Source organism: Trematomus bernacchii, unplaced genomic scaffold, assembly GCF_902827165.1.
Source record: "Trematomus bernacchii unplaced genomic scaffold, fTreBer1.1, whole genome shotgun sequence".
Taxonomy (NCBI): domain Eukaryota; kingdom Metazoa; phylum Chordata; class Actinopteri; order Perciformes; family Nototheniidae; genus Trematomus; species Trematomus bernacchii.
In genome coordinates, this window is record NW_022987332.1 from 858,894 (window position 1) to 883,539 (window position 24,646).

The 24,646-nt window shown below is 41.0% G+C and overlaps 1 protein-coding gene across 1 annotated transcript in view; it reads left to right on the plus strand.

Annotated features, from left to right (window-relative positions):
• The first annotated feature begins 18,232 nt into the window (after window positions 1–18,232).
• The window catches only part of efl1 (elongation factor like GTPase 1), a 108,297-nt gene continuing 101,883 nt past the window's right edge, over window positions 18,233–24,646 (plus strand). Inside the window, 5 exon segments of the mRNA XM_034127352.1 lie at window positions 18,233–18,253; window positions 18,739–18,838; window positions 20,413–20,480; window positions 20,561–20,645; window positions 21,495–21,628. Coding sequence (XP_033983243.1) covers window positions 18,748–18,838; window positions 20,413–20,480; window positions 20,561–20,645; window positions 21,495–21,628 — 378 coding nt within the window. The 5' untranslated portion in view covers window positions 18,233–18,253; window positions 18,739–18,747.

Sequence of the window (24,646 nt, forward strand, 5' to 3'; positions counted from 1 at the left end):
CTCATACAATAATACAATACAAAGTGTGTGTGTGTGTGTGTGTGTTGAAGTAAAAAGATATGATTCTAAACTGTATTACATGTATTGTTTGAACTGTTTTAAGTAATCCCATATAGAAATGATATTCTCACTTACAACTCACTGACACAGAGATCCTGTTTCACACACACACAGCTCCTTTTCACCAGAGCGCACACACATGTTCTTTTCAAGGTTCAGTATGTTCTTTCTGGGCTCATTATATCTGTATACAATGTTTAATTGTCTGAGAGTAACAGTTTATGTGAAAGATGCCATGGGAAAATAAGGGAGTGAATACCGGTGCAGAGATAAGATTGACTTTGACCTTGTAGAACCTTAGAATCTCACGTTCTGGTCAGAACTCTGATTCGCTGTATTGAACCCGGCCAGAGGTGGATCCAACCAGTAAGGACACCTGGGGGAGTGAGCAGCTCACACAGCTCCTCCCCACAGACTCTCTGATTCGCTTCGGAGTAAAATGGGAAGGAAGAGTCGACACATCTCCGCCCCAAAATATGGATATAAATACTGTTGTTTTTGTATGTAAAAGTACTTCTGGTTTGCTGAGTTGGTTGGTCCCGATACTTGTATCCGCATCGCATCACAAACCTGAAGTCCGGAGTACTCTGTATAACTTGTATATGTGTTTGGTTTCCTACCAGAGTAAACTCAGATAATTGTTATAACTTTTGATTCCGGTGTTTTCAATTCCTTTCTTTATTTAATAGAGATCAGCCTCATCCAACGAACGGCGCGTAGCAGAGGGGGTGGCTATCAGCCACCCCAATAGGTGTTCTGCTCCAACAGTGTGTGTGTGTGTGTGTGTGTGTGTGTGTGTGTGTGTGTGTGTGTGTGTGTGTGTGTGAGAATGTGGAGACACTGTGATGGATCGTTGGAGCTATGTGCAGCTCAAGGCATATATGCTCGAACGGGAGCTGCCTGGACGCTGCAATCATGTTGCGCGCACTATCCGTGCTGACTGTGCTGACTTTTCGTACAATGTCCCACTGTCTGGCTACCTGCATAAAGTCAAGTGCTCGGTGCAGTTGTCGGCTAAATGTCGCTCCTCTGTTTTCATTGAAACAGCTCCTTATATCCTGTTAAGCCCGAGAGACCCCGGTACCGGGGCACTGCCGCAACATCTTGCAGGAAACAGTGTCTGAGGGCATGTTCATTTAATAAAACTATGAATGTTTTATATCCATGTAACGGGAAGAAACTCATCTAACTGATCATTTCAATTTTTTTTTCAAAAGAAAACCCACAATGCTAACACTGAGCCTCTGAATTAGCAACGAGCGAAAAATGCTAACACCTTACTGCACCGAAAATCACTCACAAAACCTTATTATTTATCTTTTCACCACATCCAACACATCGTTTCACATCGTGAGGTGACACAGAATCGATTGACACCGACATTACCACTGAATTATACGTATTTGCGACGTTATAAGCAAAAACGGACATCAAAACAGGTGACGCTAGGTAGCTAAAAATGCTAAAATGTTTACCTTGGCTCTGTAGTCTCTCCAAAGTGGTCTTCAATGGCATTAAAACGATAAAAACGCTGCTGAAGTTAATCCATAGGTTAATCCAATGTGTCAGTGTCCCTTTGAAATGATTTCTGATAATCCATAAGCATTAAAACTGCTTTTCCGTTTCCAGATGTCAAAGCTAGAGATAGGTTCACTCTGATGGAAAATTACATGCGCAAAGCCCCCACCTTTTCTCTTCACAATGAGTGTGTGTGGGGGACTCCCCCTTCGATTCTATTGGCTGTAACGGTCAGAAAGAGGTGTCAACCATCAAAATCGACCAAGGGGGGCCAGAGATATGGAAAATCCACCCAAATAACCCCAGAAGTGGTTTATTTTTGCTAAATCTCTCTAAAAAGGTCAAATGTCACTTGTTTTGCATCAATCTTGATACAGGGTACTTATTATATGTTGTACTTTGGATTCCTAAAGCTTTTAGTCTACTAACCCACCATCCAAGGGTGGTTTTCACTATAAGTAAAAAAGAATTTTTGGACGGACACTATAATTTACAGTTTTTTACTATGTAAAATCTGAATTTTCTTTAAAATAAAAAACATCTATATTGATTCTGACTTTTCTACATCCAACTCACAGGTTTATCATTACTTTGAGAAAAAAGATTATTAATTTAACCCTTTTAGAAGGGAAGATATGGTCATTTGTTCTGGGAATGTCATTTTCGAGCCTGAGACCTGAAAAACAGGCTCAGGGCTTAACAGGTTAAGAGCATTCCATGGAATATAACAAAAAGTGTATCTCGAGCCGGTTTCTCAAACTTACCTACCCCACCTTTAACATGCAAGAAGCATATACTCATCAGTCCATAGCAGATACATGTTATTGTAAGTTAACCTGTTGAGCCCTGAGCCTGTTTTTCAGGTCTCAGACTCGAAAATGACATTCCCAGAACAAATGACCATATCTTCCCTTCTAAAAGGGTTAACCTGTTAAGCACCAAGCCTGTTTTTCATGTTTCAGGCTCGAAAATGACATGCCCAAAACAAATGACTACAACTTAACTTCTAAAAGGGTTATATGAATAATTTCTTTTATCAAAGCAAGGTTACATCTATGAGTTGGATGTAGAAGTGTCAGAATCAATATAAATGTTTTTTATTTTAAAGAAAATTCAGATTTTACATCGTAAAAAACTGTAAATTATAGTGTCCGTCCAAATATTATTTTTTACAGATAGTGAAAACTACCCTTGGATGATGGGTTAGTAGACTAAAAGCTTTAGGAATCCAAAGTACAACATATAATAAGTACCCTGTATCAAGATTGATGCAAAACAAGTGACATTTGACCTTTTTAGAGAGGTTTAGCCAAAACCACCCCACCTCTGAGGTGATTTGGGTGAAAATGTTTTTTTTTCCATATCTCTGGCCCCCCTTGGTCGATTTGGATGGTTGACACCTCTTTCTGACCGTTAGAGCCAATAGAATCGAAGGGGGAGGCTCCCACACACACTCATTGTGAAGAGAAAAGGTGGGGGCTGCGCGCATGTAAATGTGGAGCAGAGTGAAGCGATCTCTCGCTCTGGCATTTGGAAACGAAAAAGCAGTTTTATTGCTTATGGATTATCAGAAATAATTTCAAAGAGGGCACAGATACATTGGATGAACCTATGGATTAACTGCAGCATCGTTTTTTTATCGTTTTAATGCCATTGAAGACCAGTTTTGACCAAGGTAAGCCATGTTAGCGTTTCTAGCTACCTAGCTCCACATGTTATGATGTACGCTTTCGTTTATAGCGTCGCAAATGTTTATCACTGAGTGTTGAGGTGGGCACCCCTAGATTCAGTGTCTCCAGGACACCAAAAAAGAGTGGTTGGCTGTGCATCTAGGATAAGTAATAAGGGAGTTATTGTGAGTTTAAGTGCCGTTTTAGGTTACATTTTTTCGCTCGTGGCTAATTCAGAGGCTGGGTGTTAGCATTGTGGATTTTTAAAAAATTTTTTTTTTAAAAAGATCAGTTAGCTGAGTTTCTTCCCGTTACATGGATATAAAACATTCATAGTTTATTAAATATTAAGATTCCTTAGACGTTGTTTCCTGCAAATGATGCGTTTATCCGCCCGGTACCGGGCGGATGGTGCGTAACAGGTTAAATTAATAATCTTTTTTCTCAAAGTAATGATAAACCTGTGAGTTGGATGTAGAAAAGTCAGAATCAATATAGATGTTTTTTATTTTAAAGAAAATTCAGATTGAACATTATAGTAAATTATAGTGTCCGTCCAAATGTACTTATAGTGAAAACTACCCTTGGATGATGGTAAGGTAGACTAAAAGCTTTAGGAATCCAAAGTACAACATATAATAAGTACCCTGTATCAAGATTGATGCAAAACAAGTAACATTTGACCTTTTTAGGTAGGTTTAGCAAAAAGAACTCCACCTCTGAGGTGATTTGGGTGGAAATGAGGGTTTTACCGTTTCTCTGGAACCCATTGGTCGATTTTGGTGATTGACATCTCTTTCTGACCGTTAGAGCCAATAGAATCGAAGGGGAATTTCCCCACACACACACATGGTAAAAAAAAAAGGTGTGGGCTTTGCGCATGCAGGTTTGCATCAGAGTGAACCTATCTCTCGCTCTGACATCTGGAAACGGAAAAGCAGGTTTATTGCTTATGGATTATCAGAAATAATTTCAAAGGGACACAGACACATTGAATTAACCTATGGATTAACTTCAGCAGCGTTTTTATCGTTTTTTTTATGCCATTGAAGACCACTTTTGACCAGACAACGACACAGGTAAGCCATGTTAGCGTTTTTAGCTACCTAGCGCCACATGTTTTGATGTCTGTTTTTGTTTATAAAGTCGCGAGTTCTTATCATAGAGTGATAATGTATGTACCCATCGATTCTGTGTCATCTCACGATGCGAATCGATGTGTTGGATGTGCAGAAAGGATAAATAATAAGGTTTTATGAGTGAGTTTCGGTGCAGTGTTAGCATTTTTCGCTCGTTGCTAATTCAGAGGATCAGCGTTAGCATTGTGGGTTTAAAAAAAAAAAAAAAAAAAAAGATCAGTTAGATGACTTTTTTCCCGTTACATGGATATAAAACATTCATAGTTTATTAAATATTAAGATGCCCTCAGACACTGTTTCCTCAGATGACGTGTTTTTCCCCCCGATATCGGGGGTGCGGTGTAGAAGAGGTGAGCTTGTCCCTGTGGATATAACCAGGGGTGCACATAACTGGTACGCAGGTACGCATGCGCGGCAACAATCTGAAATGCGTACCGTCACTTGTGTCACAAAGCGCATTTGCGTACCGACGTTCTTGTGAAGCTAAATTTCCAGAAGGCGGTTAGATCACCGGACGACAGAGTTGGTCTCCGTGTGCACAGACAGGGCTGCTGTTAACGTCGGTCTGTACAGCAGCCCTGCGCTAAAACAGCTGATGACAACGTTCACACGCCCCGCGGTCACGAAGCGCTGTACTCCACCCCCCCCCCCCCGTTAACAATCGCGAAGCGCTGTACTCCACTGTCACCCCCCCCCCTTCCCCCGTTGACAATCGCCAGAAGTTGGAGTACCAAACACTGACTCCAGGTACTCATCTGAGTACCTCACTGAGAAAGTTGTGTGCACCCCTGGATATAACCCCTTCTCAATGATTCTAAATGTTATATTAATTCACCATTTACCTTTTGATAAAATATTAGTTTATCAGAAATACATTTTCTCTTCCATAAAACATAGGTTTGAGAAATAAATTACCCAATATAAAATAAGTTACTCAATATAATTGACTCTTCCCTCCCTTTTCTTACATATGTTAAATATGAAATAATAACTTAGGAGTCTTTTTAAGCATGCTATAGTTTATAATCTATTAATCGAGAAGACTCAGTATCGCCTGTGTGCAGCTTACAAAAAACAATTGTGAGAAACATATATTATGCAGGAAATTGATACATTTGTTGAAAAACAAAGCATATCTGATTTGGGAGGAAAAGCTTCATCCCCTTAAAGGGCCCATGTCATGGCCATTTCCACTGATCATAATTACATTGTTGAGGTATACTAAAATAGATTTATACTGTGCAATTTTCCAAACTCACATTGGTTTCGCATACAGCATCTCTGTCAAGCATGTGTATTCAGCAGTATTCACTCTCTCCACTAAACGACTCGTTGGAGCTCTTGCCCCCCCCTCCCTGTGAGCCTAGTGTGCTCCGATTGGTCAGCTCGGCCACTCTGTTCTGATTAGTCAACCACCAGAGAGGCTGCGCCCATGTCTAAACGGCTGCTCTCAGCCGAACATCAGTCTTATCATGGCGTCGGTACAGCCGTATATTTTATATACATATATATATTTTTAACTGTTGTTATAGAAGAGTGTGACGGCCCCAGGGCCTTTGTCTTACGATGGGGTGGAGCTGAAGAGGCTAATCAGCGCGATCACGGACACCTGGCCGGAGCCGAGGTGCTAGCCAGCTGCCGGGAGTCACACGGCAGCCTCTCTCTCCCTCCAAGCAGCACAGCAATCCTCTTCCCTGACCACGTATCTCTGCATTTACCACAATAAATGTGCCGTGGTTTTGTAAACTCGTGTATGTCTCCTTGTCTTTCCGTTGTGGCCTACGAGCCGGTCATAACAAAGAGTAAGTTATTTTTACCCGTTATAAACTACTACTGTTTGATGAGAAATCAAATCATGGTTTGCTATATATAGTATTTCCATTAAACTTTATTTTTAGAAATGTACAAAATGAACGTAAATATACATATATACACGGTATATCGTCAATTACTCCCCGTTGTCGGCATCTTGCCTATAGCAGCCGGGGCTTTTTAGGACGAGGCCTCAGTGTGGTAGTCCGGTCCCCGTCATGTATTGTCCGGCAGGATCTGGCTGGACGAAATCAAATGCAAATCACAAAATATTAGAGAAACTTAGTTGTTTTAGATTCGTTAGTAGTAGTTGTGGTAGGAGTGTGCATCTATCTAATCAATCTAATGAACAGCTTGCCAGCTAATATGCTAACCTAGCTTTGTTTACCTTGGTAGCTAACGTTAGCTCGGAGGAACGGCAACTATAATGTAGAGTAATAAAACTACTATGAACAAAAGCTAGTGGTTCATATTAGGCTAGCAATAACGTGTTTATAATTGCAATGTTATACGGGTAGTCTGCTACGTTCGGTCATACATTGTAACGGTCATGAATACATTGTTTTTGCGCTAGCATGTATAGCTAGCCTCGTTAGCTATACATGCAGTATGTACATGTACTGTCACAATGCACGGCAAATCACCCGGAGTATACTGTATGAGCTGGGCTTGTTCAGTGTAATAAAACCACTATGAACAAAAGCTAGTGATTCATATTAGGCTAGCAAGAACGTGTTTTCCAGAGCAAACCCATGTAGCTCCGTTGGTTAGCTCGGTAGCATACACCCTACGCCAGCTATAATGTAATTACGTTTCGCGACTGACCGTACGGCAAATCACCCGGAGTATACTGTCTATGAGTATGCAGACATTCTCCTGCTATGAGATACATGTACTGTATGCAAGGCCATCTGCTGATATTAGAGTTGATATATGGAAACGTTAGCACAGTTAGCACTGTGTCAATAGCTTAGCAGTCCGACACAGTTTATACATTTAAACAGTCTTGTTTGATAAATACACAAATAACAATGCAAACTTACAGGTTGTGTACCCGAATCTTCCCCTGCTCCAAACGGTCCAAACAAGCTGTGCATATCCGGCCTCAAACTGGGCAATGTTTTGGAAGCTTTCGTCTGTGAAATACCGGTTCTTCGAACCTCTGAAGGAACAGTGTTAAAAAGAAATTTCAACCACTGACTTCGTCGTGGTTCTTCCGTCGGTAGGACAAACAGCTCAGATTTCTCCTCACATTTCAGGAAACAGGTCCTTGGCAGTGGCATGACTGGATCGATTGTGAACTGAACCAGAGCTTCCAACAGTAAATGTTAGGCTGGCAGAGGGTGCGGCCAGCGCCGCTGGGTGTGGCCATAGCTCTTCGGGATTGGTCCATTTCGTTCCGGGTACCGCATGACATCAGGCCGTACCCGGAACTAAATGGAAGACTCAAATGGGCAGTGACGTATCTCCAACGAGGCGTTTTGGGGAGGTATTTTCTGTGTTAGAGTTTTACTCGCTACAGGGTGTACTTTGAGGGTTTTGACTCTGCACACCGTTTACATGCATAAAAACCTTCATAACACACAAGGGGACGGGTAATAACCGGAAAAGCATGACATGGGAGCTTTAACATCTGTGTTATTACTGATGGCAGTATGAATGATATTGGGTGTCTGAGGGTGTCATTACTGAGAAATGTCAAAGAGAATCAAAACCTTACATTTGAAAACAGGTTTGCATTCCTCCACTTAAGGTGACGTTATCATTGGAAACAATAAAAGCTAATTGTTTTGATGTAGAATCTATAAATTGAATCGTTAGAGCAGAACAGAATGGTTGTATTGTAGCCTGAGTTTCGTGCAGCCTTTAGTTTTACCAGGTGGAAACATTGTCTATATAATGTGAATACATGTAGAACTAGACATTAAGAGGCCCCTGACATTAGGCCTATTTGAAACAATAATAGGGGCTTTTAACAGCTCGCCAACATACAGGCATGAGCGACAACAGCACCACAGTACACAGCACCACAGTACATCAACACGTGCCATCAACAGGCAGGGGGGAGTCCGCTCCGCCGCTTTGTTGACCACAGCGGAGAAGCTGTGGTTATGGGCTTCAGAGGTGGTGTTATCTCTGAGAGCCCTCCACATCCCGGAACTGGAGAGCAGGGGGGCCGACCTCATGTCGAGGGGCGGCCCCCTGCCAGGCAAGTGAGTGCTTCACCCGGAGGTGGTGAAGCAGGTCTGGGCCCAGTTCGGGAGAGCGGAGGTGGACCTGTTCGCCAGCCGGCGCAACAGCCACTGTGCCCTGTGGTTCTCCATGGCTCTGAGCGACGACCCGCCCTTGGGGGTGGGTGCGTTTGCACACAAGCCATGGCCAAGGAAGCTGCTATACGCCTTTCCACCGCTGCGTCTCATTCTCCCTCTCCTGGGGAGAGTGAGGCGAGAACGTCTGTCAGTCATCCTAGTAGCGCCGGATCGCGTCGGGGCGCCGTGGTACTCAGAGATGACACAGATGAAGGTGGGCCAGCCCTGGGCAATTCCCCAGTTCTGGGGGGCAATGTCTCAAGAGGCAGGTGCAATCGGGCGTTACCCACTCTGGGCCGTCCTCTCCAGGCTTGGCTCCTGAGAGGGACAGGCTGAGACAGGGTGGATTGTCTGACAGCGTTATTCAGTCTATCCAGGCAGCTAGAGCTGGATCCACCACAGCCTGTTACAGGCCGAAGTGGCTGGGATTCCAGCGATGGTGTGAGGAGCGGAGAATAGAGCCCCTATCTTGTGAGTTGGGCTCTATTTTATCCTTCTTACAGTTACTGGTGGACAGAGGGCTTGCTCATTCCACAGTGAAAGTGTATGCAGCAGCCATCTCGTCCTGCCATGAGGGATTTGGCGGCAGGTCAGCCTTTAGTCAACCACTGATGTCGCGGTTTTTACAGGGGGTCAGGAGGCTGCGCCCAGTAGTGCACGCCTCCGCCCCACAGTGGGACCTGCCGTTGGTGCTTGAGGCTCTGTTCACAGAACCATTTGAGCCTCTGGAGCTCTCCTCCCTGAAAGCACTGTCGTGGCAGACAGCTTTGCTACTTGCCTTAACGTCAGCCAAAAGAGTGTCCGAGTTAACTGCTCTGTCGGTGCACCCGAGTTGCTTGTTGATTCGGGGTGACCGGAGTGGGGCGACACTCAGACCGAACCCCTCCTTTGTGCCCAAGAGCCTAAGGAGTGCGTTCAGGTCGAGGGCTATTCAGTGTGGGGGTTTTAGTCTTCCACCCCATGGTGGGGCTAGGGAAGCTAAACTGCACCTCCTCTGCCCGGTGTACGCGCTAGCATGTTATGTGGAGCTCACGGCTGCCCTTAGACGCACTGAACAGCTGTTTGTGTGCTTCGGGGGCGGGGTGACCGGGAAAGCTTGAAGTAAGAAGATATGATTCTACACTGTATTGAAGTAAACATGTATTGTTTGAACTGTTTTATGTAATCACAACGGTTTGGGTAATCACTTAGAAAAAGAATGTTATTCTCACTTTTAAATTCACTGGCTCAGAGATTCTGTGTTTCAACACACCAACATCCTTATCATCCCTAAAAGCCAGATGCGGTCATTAAGTCGTTAAAAGACATCGTAAAATAAGTGGAGAAGAGTTTAAATGTCGGAAGGAGGGAAGGTTAGGTGAAAATATCCCCTGGGAAAGGAATGTAGAGTAAGATAAGGTAAAGATAAACATTGACTTTTGACCTGGTGTGGTTTGGGATCTCACTCTGTTCGAAACTCTGATTGACCTCGGCCAGAAGCGAATCCAGCCAATCAGGGCACTTGGGGGAGGTGGTCAGTTTAAACAGCTCCTCCCCAGGGGCTCTCTGATTCGCTTGGGAGTAAAGTGGGAAGGAAGAGATGACCCATCTCCGCCCCAAAGACAGATAGAAATACTGATGTTTGTGTGTGTAAAAATGCTTTTGGGTTTGGTGAGTTTGTTGGTCCTGATATCTGTGTCCGCATCGCATCACAAACTTGAAGTCCAATTTCTTCTCGTTTGATGAGTTTGTCTGGTCCTGACGCTTTTATCCGCATCGCATCACAAATCTAAAAGTCCGGAGTACTCGAGTACTCTGTATAACTTGTATATGTGTTTGGTTTCCTACTAGAAGTAAACTCAGATAATTTGTTATAACTTTGATTCCGGTGTTTTCAATTCCTTTCTTAATTTAATAGAGATCCAGCCTCATCCAACGAACGGCGCGTAGCAGAGGTATTCTACTCCAACAAGTGGTGACTCCCGACGTTTGTGAGCTGATCTCTAGAAAGGGACGCCGACAGCCAGGGGACAGAATCCAGTCCAGGGGGAGGACACAGAGATACTGTTGACAACTGCAAGCGCGCTATACACAAAAGGTGAGCAGACACCTGTTTTGAATATCAAAAATCTGTGATTGATTATACTAAAACTTTAGAGTTGTCAGCAGCGTTCTCAGTGTTCTTAGTCACGGTGGGAAATACAATACATATTACAAGTTGGGGATATTGGGGAAGTGCTTAGAGAAGGGTATTCAGTCCTGGATCTAGAGCAAAAATAGTGTTTGAGTGTGGCGGGTAGATCCCAGCCCTTCACTCACTAAATACGAAGGCTGCAAAAGGTGTAAAAAAGGGTTAAATTCCCCGCGGATCATGATAAGATTGATTAATGCGGTTACCTTTCGTGGTGCTTTAAATGTATAAAATGTCTGTAATTGTTATATGGTGGGTGATAGAGGAGGAGAGAGACGCGACCTCCAACTAATTATTTGGATCGACCGAATCTCATCACAAAACTGTTGTGGGGATAATCAGGCTCATTAAACGTGACGATAAAGAGATTTTGTTGACTGAGTTTTTAACTCTTGACCTGAAGTCGCAATCACCGTGAGGAGATTGTAGAAGCCTACTTCTGGAAGTCACGCTATCTGTTGAAATAAACATCGCACAATAAAAATGTGCCTGACTGTGATATGATAAGGTATGAAAAGCTCTGTGTGATTTTTTACCTCCACCCTACGGAGATAATAGCTCACAAATGCCACTTATGAGTATCCCATCTAATACTCCTAAAAGAAAACACATTGTTAGACCTGATATTCAGGGAAAAGGAATGTTGGAAATAGTAATGGAAGATATTGAAAATCTTAAACTGGATCAACCAACCATGTTAGTGTACCCTGCTAATATGGAGCTAATACATGTAGAAAGACTAGCAGCAGCTCTGGCAAAGACAATAGGTCCTAGCATGCAAGCACAGAGCGATAATATGATAAGGACTATTAAACTGACCCTTTTTGGAAATGGGATTTTCCGTTACACAACAGAAGACTCAATTCAGGCCTTAAAGAACGCTTTACAAACAAGTCAGGGAGTTTAATGTGTTGCTATTTTGCTCATGTGGGAGCTTACACTTTTGGGAAGAGATCTCCCCCTTTCTCTGTCCTGAGGTGCTGCAGAATCACAGCAGCACACAGGGTCAAAGACAGGCGTGACCTCTGGAGAGGAAGAAAATCTAAATCTGAACAGACCACAGAGCCCATTAAAAGGTTTTATGGCCTAAACACAGAGAGGAAGATCTGGGGATTGTAAGGAACTCTCCCTAACTATCCACCCCCACCCAATCACGAGGGGAAGAGTGTTCCTCTCACCAATAAACAAATCATCTCTTAACCAAGTCAGATTTCAAAGTAGCCATAGCTCCAGTTGTTAAGAAAAGAGGGAGATTCAAAAAGTTATCAATAAATTGCCCAGTATATTAAATAAATACAAACAGACACGTATCAATATAAGTCAGATAATGTAGACGAGGTCAATCATGGAAGAAGGCTGACATTTAATGCCTGATATATAAGTAATAGTAATAATAAATATATAGCTGATATTAAATAACTGATGTATAAGGCTCGATATTTCTGAAAATGGGAACACCGTTAACGGCGTTCTATTTCAGTAAAAGGGGGAAAAGGATAGGATATACATCAGACAATATGTATGTGAGATTATTACGTTTTTAGGAGAAATTTATCAATTTAAAAATACTAGTTATGGTATTTTTTGTTTTGTTTTATTTGTTGCTTTTAAGAGAAATTGATACATTTAAAATAATCTAGCTTTGGTTATTTTTTGTTTTGTTAGTTTGTTCCTTTTTGTTTTATTTTTTATTTTTGTTCTATTTTTTAATTTAATTTTTAATTTTTAATTTTTAATTTTTAATTTTTAATTTTAATTTTTAATTTTTTAATTTTTGTTTATTATTTTCTGCATAGTCTCTTGTCCACACTCCAGTCTAGTTGGTGCCGCCAATAAACACTAAAGAAGTAGAAAAGATGATTTCAAAACCATATTTCCAGCAACTTAAGGGCTTGGTATGAGACTTCTCCACACAGGCTGCTGACGTCAAAAGGGGGACCCGAGAAACACAAGGCCAACACAGCAGATTACGTCTGGTTGGAGGGGACCTCCCATGCCGTTCGCCTAGATGGAAAGGGAGACAACTGGTACCACTGGAGCCAGTGTGCGGTCGGGAAAAACACCTGCGAGGACCCTGGACGACATCAGGACAAGGTTGGCCCTCGTCGCGAGGACCCTAGACGACATCAGAACAGATCTGGCTCTCGTCAAGGCAGTCGACCCAGGAGGCGCCATCAGCAGACCGGAGGAGGAGGATCAGGACATCTCTCCAACAGTCGACCCGGAAGCCGCCATCAGCGGGCCGGAGGAGGAGGATCGGGACATCTCTCCAGCATCAACCCGGAGGCCGCCATCAGCGGGCGGGCGGAAGACAATCAGGCCACATCTCTCTAGCAGGCACCCCAGAAGCCGCCGTCAGCGGGCTGGGGGGACGAAGATATGGCAAACCAAGACGGCACAGGGAACTCCATTTCCCGCTGAAACAGGTTGATATAGCCGGTGTGGAACTTTGTCTGAACAATCCATTTTTTTTGAGGAACTTTCAACTTTATTTTTATATCCCACAATATAAGGGATTGGTATTTTTTATTCTACAGAACTATGTGTTACCAAAAGAGGGAAAAGTATGATAATGTCTTTTCTAATTTCTGTGGCTACTTTTATTGCCATTTTAGTGACATGTGGTTGTTGTTGTGTGCCTTGTATCTGCTCATTGTGTGTTAAGACTCATCAGTTCCACCATTGAGGGAAGAGTAAAGATGACTCAGCTGACAAGGACTTTGCTTTTTAGACATATTTTATTCTCCTTCCACTGTCATAATAAGTTGTTGTTGTGGACTGTTCCTAAAGGTTTAAAGTGCTCTATATCCCAACTTCTGATGGGTTTATATAAATGTTGGGACAGACACAGTAAGAAGAAAATTGACAGTGGTAATGTTTCAAATGCTATATGTTGATCTCGTGAGGTGAGATCAAAAGAGGGATTGAAGTAAGAAGATATGATTCTACACTGTATTGAAGTAAACATGTATTGTTTGAACTGTTTTATGTAATCACAACGGTTTGGGTAATCACTTAGAAAAAGAATGTTATTCTCACTTTTAAATTCACTGGCTCAGAGATTCTGTGTTTCAACACACCAACATCCTTATCATCCCTAAAAGCCAGATGCGGTCATTAAGTCGTTAAAAGACATCGTAAAATAAGTGGAGAAGAGTTTAAATGTCGGAAGGAGGGAAGGTTAGGTGAAAATATCCCCTGGGAAAGGAATGTAGAGTAAGATAAGGTAAAGATAAACATTGACTTTTGACCTGGTGTGGTTTGGGATCTCACTCTGTTCGAAACTCTGATTGACCTCGGCCAGAAGCGAATCCAGCCAATCAGGGCACTTGGGGGAGGTGGTCAGTTTAAACAGCTCCTCCCCAGGGGCTCTCTGATTCGCTTGGGAGTAAAGTGGGAAGGAAGAGATGACCCATCTCCGCCCCAAAGACAGATAGAAATACTGATGTTTGTGTGTGTAAAAATGCTTTTGGGTTTGGTGAGTTTGTTGGTCCTGATATCTGTGTCCGCATCGCATCACAAACTTGAAGTCCAATTTCTTCTCGTTTGATGAGTTTGTCTGGTCCTGACGCTTTTATCCGCATCGCATCACAAATCTAAAAGTCCGGAGTACTCGAGTACTCTGTATAACTTGTATATGTGTTTGGTTTCCTACTAGAAGTAAACTCAGATAATTTGTTATAACTTTGATTCCGGTGTTTTCAATTCCTTTCTTAATTTAATAGAGATCCAGCCTCATCCAACGAACGGCGCGTAGCAGAGGTATTCTACTCCAACAAGCTCTGTCCAAGAAACGCCTGGCAGGCTGGCTCTGCGAGTGCATTGCACACACCTACGAGCAGGCGGGGAGAGCCTGCCCCGCGGGGGTCCGTGCACACTCCACACGGGCTGTGGCTGTGTCAACAGCCTTATTCAACGGTGTGAGTGTGGAGGATATATGCACGGCGGTGTCTTGGTCAACGCCAGGCCCCTTCATAAAGTTTTATCTCTTGGACATATCTGGCTCTTTCTCCTCGTCTGTGCTTGCTGGGGCAACACAGGACTGGTGAGGAGGGGGGGGCTGTGAGTCAGTAGGCATCTGACCCCCTCCCCGGGCGTAAATGCGCTTACGTTTTTTTCCGGGCCCCCTGGAGGGTCGCGGGGGGACGTAGTCCGCACTGGGCCCTTACGGGGCTGGAGGGCTCGCCTCACCTGCCTGGGGGCAGGAGGGGAGAGCCCTCCACACTATAGTCTGCACACACTCTGCACAGGGTCAGTGTCTGAGTGTGGGGGACATGGGGGCACTTGCGCTCTCCCTGTGCTCCATAGCGGGAGAGGTGGTGCATAGTGTATAGTGAACCCATACAGGGCTGGGGACTTTCTCTGTCTGCCTATAGGCGGACAGGGGGGAGCCCTCAGCACTGTTTCTGAGCACACTTTTCGCGAGGTAAGCGCGTCAGGGTGTGCTCTGTCAGCCGCAGCCCGGACTTCTCCACGGTTACAACCGAGGGAGAGGTGAGTGAGGCGTAGCGGCTGCTAAAGCCGGTCAGGGACAGTGAGGTGGAACAGGGTTCCCAAAGTACTCCGGTGTGAACGCGCCGTGATCAATTAGCCTATAATTTTATGTGTGGACCCCTGACAAAGGCTGTGACTTTCTCCCTCTCAGTTTGCAGTTCCACAAGCAAAACAGTTACGGGGGAGGTATTTACACACACACCCTGCGCTGCAGCTGGAGCTGTGTTTAAAGAGGCGATAGTGGTGATATCTCTGGCTGCTTCTTCCTAACTGCTAGTGTTGGCCGCTGAAACCCCTAAAATACGGTGATTTGTCCAATACAAATCTTTACATTGCTTTCACACAGAAGTTCCACTTTACTGATGCCTTTCTTTAAGGTTTCTCCGAACATGAGCTGTGTATGCTTGTATGGCACTTCCGTCCCGAGCAGCATACACAGAGAAAATCAGCCAGGACAAATTCCCCAGACACTGATTCCCTGGTGTTACAAGCCTCAAATGTTCATTAACCAAAAAACGAAACACAGCCGCTCAGTTTCACAGGTAATTTTAGGATACCGTCAATCACTGATTCTGGTAAGGCAATGTCCAAATGTGGATTTGAAATTACACTTACCAGTTCTGAAGATTTGTTGGAGTCAGGACTCAGAGAGACACGAGGAGAGCTGGAGCTTTGATGCAAACACTGATGGTTTATTAAGAGCTTCGGCCGGAGAATTCACAAGACATGTCACGGGCCACGGTTTGACCACACGGTTGAGATGCCACAATCAATTCTGAAGAACCCTCCTGTACAGTAGCTCGAGGTTTTAACTAGTTCAAAGTGTATAATCAACATTCTTCAATAGATAGACTAAACAGCTGAGGACACTGAATCACATTTGTAACTATCTCTGACAGAGAGTTGCCCAGTCATAAACTGGTAACATCAACAATATGCTAGGGCAGCCCCTCCTTATGGGAGATAACAGCTGCTCAAGGTTGGTCAGCTGCGTCAGAGGGCGAAGGAGGACATGCAGGGCAAATTATTCCCCAACAATACACATGTGAATCAAGCTTTTCACACATGAACTCAATAAAAAGTAGCCCTCGCTGCTCCCTGACTGACAGCACTCTTCACCAATGTCTTAGGATTGCATTGACATCCTATGAGCCAAAAATCACTGCTCTTGTTCAAAACAAAAAAATGCACTTCTCCCATTGAGAAAGTCAGCGATGACAAATCACAAATGAGGTGATAGTAAGCACCTAGTTTACTATACTTAGACGTGTAGTGTAGTATTCATTCATATGTTAGTTACCCTTATCCCTTGTTATGGGTTTGTGCACTGAAGGGTTCTTTTTGTATTCATTTAAATGCACTTTGTAATGTGTCTGGGTCAAATGTGACCAAAACATATGATTTTTTTGTTATTACTTGAAAAGTTAAAAAATAGTATTGCTATAGTACTACCTCTTTTTGTTACATTGGAGCTCTTTAACTGTTTGTTAATGCACTTTTTGATGTGCATGTGTCATATGTATCCAATTTTATTTTGTATGTAAGACATTTATTAAGACTGCTATTATTGTATTCAGTTAAATGCACTTTGTGATGTGCCTGGTTAAAAGAAATAACCTGAATATTTTACTTCTAAAGCAAACAAATGTAATGCTACAACTGTGCACTTTTTGTTTTTTATGCACTTTGAGATGCCTCAGATTCTGTTAAATTAATGCTAATTTGTTATGTTGAATGTCTGGCCCAGCTGAATTTTGTAGTTATAAAATCTGGCCCAACTGAATTTGTAATTGAATAGCCCTGGCCTACATTCTTCAAGAGCACCTGGTACTTGTGTGGATACAGTGTTTCTATATTTGTCAATATTCATTATTCAGGCACCATGTTGTTACAATGGGACTTGAGTGATTATCATGACACATACCATGGTAATATCTGAAATACCATGGGAATACTCTATGGAGTAACAGGTCATTATTCGAGGTAGTATAGTAATATCTGAGGTACAACGGCATTTACCAGGGTTATATCTGTGGTATAACCCTGGTAAACCGTATAATACCATAGTACCATGGTATAGCATGGTACGTACCATTGTAACAGCTGTGGTACAACGGAATATACCAGGGTTATATCCGTGGTAACACGGTATGTATGTATCGTGGTAAGATCTCAGGTACCATGGTATACCATCTATGTATCCATGGTAACATTTCTTATGTGAAATTCAAAAGCTGCCTGGCAGTATACATAGTGAAAAGATGGGCTCCACCCTTACCAACAGTACCGGGAAGTGTTGAACAATGTAAAAATGTAAATACAATTCAGTGATTCCTATATTATTCTGAAATGGCTATTAGTGTGAGATGTGTAATTTTGCTGTAGTTCTTATACATTTTGATGCCAATGTTTTGTACTTTTGCTAAAGGACTTTGAGTTTGTTCTGCACTGAGGTGTCTGTTTGTTTTAGCAAGGGATTTGAATCATTTTTTATCCACGGTTTAAATTTACTTTATTTTGTAATTGACTACTGTGATTCCCTTAAGATTTTTATTTTATATAATGAACTTATAATGTTTTTTGTATTTTTATATATCAATGTATTTAACTATAATGTCAATATTTCCCTGCATTCGTTTTTGTTATTTTTGAATGTTTATTTTGTGTTTTATGGATGCAAACTATAATTTTTTACAATAGTTTTTGTTGTACAGATTTGTCTGAATAAAGTTTATTTTTTAAATGTAACCAAGCAACCAAAGAGCGTCACAAGCGTCACATCATTGAACACATGCTGCATTCTAAGCCATGTAAAATAAAAAAGCAAAAAAAGACATTATCATTGAATTAATAAATAGATTTTTTTTTTGCTGTTTTCTAATATTATTTACGGATTCAATTTAACGTTTATTAAGATGGAATAAACGTTGTGTAAATTGTGTTATAATGAATATGTCATATATAATTGTAACTGGTATACCAAAAGGATAAAGTTCATTTTTACCATGTTCACTGAACGCAGCAAGTCCCGTTAGCAAGTGGGCGGTGCTTGTGTGCACTATCAACTTCCGGGAAAACAACGTAAGTTGAGGATGTCCACATGTCTTTAAATAAGGGCTCATTTTCACAATACTGCTGTGTTTTTACTTGACAGAGAAAGGTAGCCCGTAATACTCGTGCTGTGTGGAGACTGTACAGGCTAGTTTGAATCTTACTGTAGGCCTATACTTCTTTCTGTGAGAAACACAGAGTTAGCAGATATCACCTGTCACAATTCACAGAGAAACACGTGTCAGTCCGGTCTAGTTTCACCCTGTGTGTCCATTGTTGTCAATGTTTTGAAATGTCATTATCCAACTGCTCTGTGCTGCCGACTCAAGCTAACGCTAGCCACGTTAAGCAGAGACAGCTCTGCAACATAACTTCATGTACCGTCAGAGTTACTGTATCGATGATAGCTTACTAAAACAATATCACAACCTCATCACGTTGATATTTTGTCATTAGTCACAAATACGCAGTTTAAAGCAGCAGCCAGTGTAGTGTATTCATTGTTGTGTGTTTAGGTGTTCGCCATGGCTCCCACCAGCCTGGACAGGATCGTCGCTTTGCAGAGGAACCCTGCGAACATCCGGAACCTGTGCATCCTGGCCCATGTGGACCATGGTGAGTGAGCCTGTTCACCAGCAGCTGCACTGACGGAGACACTGTGGTTCCTGCTCATACTACATAGTACATTTGGCAAGGACACATATTGTGTTTTTCATATCTGTGACTATGAGTATTGCAATACTACATGGTAGAACTCTCTGTGTACCGTTTCAAAGTAGTGTAATCTAACTTTAAGAACTTGTGTATCTTCCCATTATGCTACTTTATACTTTTACTCCACTACCGTTTGTAGGCAAATGTTGTACCTTTTACTCCACTACATTTATTTTACATATTTAGTTACTAGTTACTTTGCAAATGTGGGTTATTAATACAAAATATGAATCAACTATTATAATTATATAGGTTAGTTAAGCTAACCAGTAGTGTATTAAGTCATTCAAATAAACCCCAATATAACCAAGTGCAACATTGAAGTGATGAACACATTAATGCAACAGTAGTTTCATAAAATAATTTGATATAGTGTCGTAATATGGAAACATTTATCTCAGCATCATTCAGATTTAGGACCTTTAAAAGTTATATTTATCAAATTGAGTCTGTTGCGTCCAATTAACTTTAATGATGCTACCAATATTAATGTTGTTAATTAATCTCAATTATATTTTGAACTCATATTTATTTTGAACTATGTAAATCATCAAAAGTATAGCAAATATAGACATCACCATTTCTCTTAGCTTAAAGTAATGTCTAAAACAATCAAAAACGTACCTATATTCAACTTAAAATGATAAAAGACGGACAAAAGCAGTGAGCCTTAATATGTGATGATAAGGTAATTATTATTATTATAAGAAAAGTAAGACTAAGTATGTAAGTAAGTCTGCTGTAATAATAATAAAAATGATTTCATTTATAACCCACTTCATATTTGAGTTCAAATCCCGAAGTGCTACAAGCAGTGAGCATGGAACAATATAAAACAGTACACAACACGGTAGAATTTAATAAAAAGCAGTAAAAACAAACAATAAAAAATAACTAAAAGGGTAGTAATAAATAAATAAAAGGTTTAGGAAAAGGCTCTATTGAACAGATGGGTTTTGAGGCCTTTTTTAAAAGCATCCACGGTCTGTGGTGCTCTCATGTGGTCGGGGAGAGCGTTCCACAGACTGGGAGCAGCCGAGCAGAAAGCCCGGTCTTCCATAGTACGGAGCTTGGTCCTGGGGGGTTTGAGCAGGTTGGAGTTGCTGGAGCGGGAGGTCCGCAAGGAAGTACGAGGGGTGAGGAGTTCCTTGAGGTAGGGAGGGGCAGTTCCATGGATACACTGGTGGGTGAGGAGGGAGACCTTGTATTCAATCCTCAGTTCCACGGGGAGCCAGTGTAGTGATTTCAGGATGGGGGTGATATGATCATATTTGCGCACCCTCATCAGGATCCTAGCAGCGCTGTTCTGAATGTACTGGAGCTTCTGGATGCTTTTGTTAGGGATCCCGATGAGGAGTGCATTGCAGTAGTCAGCCTGGAGGAGACAAAGGCGTGGACTAGCTTTTTGGCGTCAGACAGAGTGAGTGTACACTGTAAGGTAGTGAAATCATTTGGAACCATCTGGATCTCTGCAGGTAAAACCACTCTGGCTGACTGCTTGGTGGCGAGTAACGGAATCATATCCAGTCGACTGGCCGGCAAGGTAAGAGCTGCGCTGACCTTTCTCACAGTCAAGTTGTCTTGTCATGATTTGCGCTTATGGTTGGTGTGTTGTTCTGTCAGCTGAGGTATCTGGACAGCAGAGAGGATGAACAGATCAGAGGAATCACCATGAAGTCCAGTGCCATCTCTCTGCACCACAGGAACGGTACGCAGGGTTGGGAGGGTTACTTTAAAAAGGTATTCTGTTAGTATCTAGTTACCTGTAACAAATGTAATCGGTGACCTCGTCTAAGATCACAATATAATTGTTTTTACCTCAAAATCATATGCAATGCGAATAAATACAAGAGAAAAAAAATCAATAAGTGTGTTTTACTTAACTGTATTATGTAAGACAACAGAACAAATGTAACCTTAGAAATGAAGAAACCAAGATATTTAGGATCAAAAATTATTTTATTCATTGGAAAACCTGCCTTTCATGAAGCATATTCTTGTTTTATTTGATAAAGATAGTGTGCCTAATAGTTATCCAGCCCAATTTTAACTTCAGTTGAATTTTATTCGACATGTTCATTCGTCTATCTTTTTCCACAGGAATATGGAAAATATACCATAAACAAAACAGGAATGTGCATTCAATATCCAAGTATTCATTACATCTAACTGATGGCAAATTGAGTGTAAACCCTATATTTTATAGTGTGCATACTGTATATATCAGCATTCAATCTGATCCAGGGTGGTTGACTGGCTTTTATTATGCTCAATTTAATGTAAAAATAATGATGTTTCAAACATATAGTCTCTGCAGCAACAAGACTCATATCACCATCATACTAGTGTTTCTCAAGAATTAGCATTAGTCCCTACTAATTATTGTTGGAAGATTTTATATAGTAAGAAGAATTGCAAAGAAAACGTTTATTATAAAAAAAATAGAGTTGCCTTTTGACTCCAGTGTTATTGGAGTTATAGAGTTTGATATTACTGTGAATGAGAAGCTGATTGGAGAAGACTGTCAACAGTGTTTCTGTGACGTTTGCCTCCTCAGGAGATCAGGACTACTTGCTGAACCTGATCGACTCTCCTGGTCACGTGGACTTCTCCTCAGAAGTGTCCACTGCTGTCCGGCTGTGTGACGGGGCCATCGTGGTGGTGGATGCTGTGGAGGGAGTGTGTCCACAGGTACAAATCACTGTCTATCTAAATATTGATTTGAGCATCTTTACATGAACTTTGGATGAGCAGTGGAGGCCCTCCACTGTCATGGGACCAGATGTTTTGGACTTCAATAATGTTTTGAGCACATAAAGTCAGTTGTGAACAACATTATCTAACCACAAAGGTTGAAATTTACAAAAGATCCATGAAAAATGTTCAGCATGTAACTCAGGTGTTTTGAGGAAAACTTCTGCAGGTCGTCTTGGCTTTGTTTTCAAGATTTAGATAGCTTTAAATGTTCCATAAAACTGCTCTACCCCGGGTTAACACTTGAATTAGAATTTGCTGAAAGGTTATTATGGACAGACTTGAGGAGTAACGTATTAAATAAATAATCATAAGAAGGAATCAGATTACTGTTACGTTTCTAAAATGGATCAGATTTTATTTCTTCTTTTTAAACTGTACTGTACAGGCTAATATTGTAGTTTGGAATCTACTTTAAGTTGGGCCGGGCAGAAGTCCAGAGACAGAAGAAGGTCCTCCAAAAGCTGCTGAAATGTCAAAACATTTGGATTTAGCTTTATCCCATTTACTTCCCCTGCATCGTGATCATTTCACTTCAAATTTGCCCAAACAGCATCTTTACTGTCTGTGTAATAGAGTTCCAAAAATGGACTTAAAACTGATTGATGTCTTTGATTTTTTCTAAAATAACATTTCAGCTACAGGTAATACTTTATTTCACATGTCTTATTATTGTGCTTTCTTTTAAAGAGTTAAAGGAGATGTGATAATAATGTATATGTGGCATTCTACCGAATTTGTGCAAAGTGCGGTCCCACAACAAGAAAAACTATTTAACAAAACAATGAAGTATTCAGACATAGATATTTACTAAGAATATGTTATGGTCTATTTAAACACAAGGCATTACATTAGATAGCGATAAGCTTAATATATACAAAAACATCATTTATAGGGTACTTTCTATTGGGAAGTAGCTGTCCCCAACCCTGACATCTACATTTCAATTTCTGTAAATAACACTTAAAACATTTTTTTTAATTTTGTTCAATGGTGTATTTAGAAGATCTGTATGATTACATTCAAACAGAAGTTGGAATATTTAGATTTATTGTGGGTATCAATGGCTGAGCCTGGTTTTTAGCCACACCCCTGCATTTTTGACAAGGCAGTGACACTGCATCCCTGTCCCTCATGGCTGAATGGCAAGTAGCTATATCCCATACTTTTGATATAAATCTGTTCCAAAATCTGAAAATCGCCGTGTAACCTTAAGAATTGTCACTACCAAACACATATTATCTTCAATTAAGTAAACTTTTTCGGGGTTTTATGCAAAGTATTAGGTTTTTATGTGTGTAAACCTCTTCAAAGACGTGTATGCTAGCCATGTACTTGCTAGCATTCTTTAGTTATGTTACAATTTTAGCTAGAATCGTCACTACCGAAACAGTGACTACCGAAACATATGGTTAAGTTTCGGTAATTGACATGATCGTTTCGGTAGTGACAAAATTGAATGGTAAGCAGGTAAATCCCACCATTTTGAAATAAATGTGTTTTAAAGTCCGAAAATCTGTGTGTTACTTTAAAGGTATCTTATTATATATTGTTAGGCATATATTATATGTCTCAGATATATAAAAAACATGTCTATGACGTGTTTTCCTCAAAATACCAAAGAGATCGCCCATTCTAGCCTCATTCCCCTCTATTTCAGCCTGTTACTAAAGTGCTGATTCTGGGTCAGTAGCTTCAAACATTCACACTTCAACATAAGGCATGTTATGAGTTAAGATTAAGCAATAAGGTTGAGAGAATATGATACAACCTTGAGAACAAAATACTGTGGTCACTACCGAAACACTGGATGTTTTGTAAAAAATTAAGTATATTGAGTTATCAACTAAAATGATATACTGATTGGTTTAATGTATGTTCAATTTCAACAATCATCAACTCTGGAATCAATATGATCAGTATTATGCATTTTACAGTTTGCATTATGATTTTTATGAATTGTATAAATTGAACTTTGAAATTTGATTAAAAATTCACTTTTATTAATTTAATTGTGAAAACCCTCAAGAAATATTTGTTAAAATACTATTTAGAGAAGGGAAGGTAAAACAATCTTAACAGGTTAATATAATACTTTTTAACTACAGTGTATGTACTATGTTTCGGTAGTGACCATTTTTGGTAGAGGAAGAACATTCCAATACAGTCTGAAAATACGATATAAAAATGTACGGTTCGTTTACTAGATATGTGTAATTTAGATATGGTACAAAATATATATGGACAAAGTTTTGGGGAAAAAAAACATACAAAATTTCAAAACATTTCCAACCTGACTTTGGTTCAATTCGGTAGAATGGCCCATATACCAGAGGTGGGAGTAAGTCCTACATGTGCAAGTCATGAGCAAGTCTCAAGTCTTGACATACAAGTATCAAGCAAGTCCCAAGTCACTGTGGTGAGAGTCAAGCAAGTCAAGTCAAGTCATTGCTCAGGTCAAGCAAGTCAAGTCAAGTCATACAAAATTCTGATGAATAAGCCCAGTTTCCGCATTTAAATCAGTTAAAAGACAGTGGTTATGAAAATAGATTTAACCCACACTATGATCTTCATTACATACACAGTTAATCATTTGAAATCTAATTTAGACCGATGACAATCATATTAGATTCATATTAACCCTAGAACTGCAGACAATATAGCTAGGACTCAATCAAAAAGTCTGTTCAAAAAGGCAGAATTCCAGGTAAGAAAATCATATATGGCATTTACACATATTTAATTTAAATGTCTGTTAACACTAGAACCGCCAACAGCGTCAGCACCTACATAGATATCATTTTCAAATCATTTAATTTGTTCCTCTTCATCATTTCCTTATAAACTAAGTAGGACGATTGAAAACTCACTTAATTGGGTTCATTTAGAAATTGCTTCAGTTTATCATCATAACAGATCAAAAAGTTCAGATTCATTTTACAATAAATCAAGGAA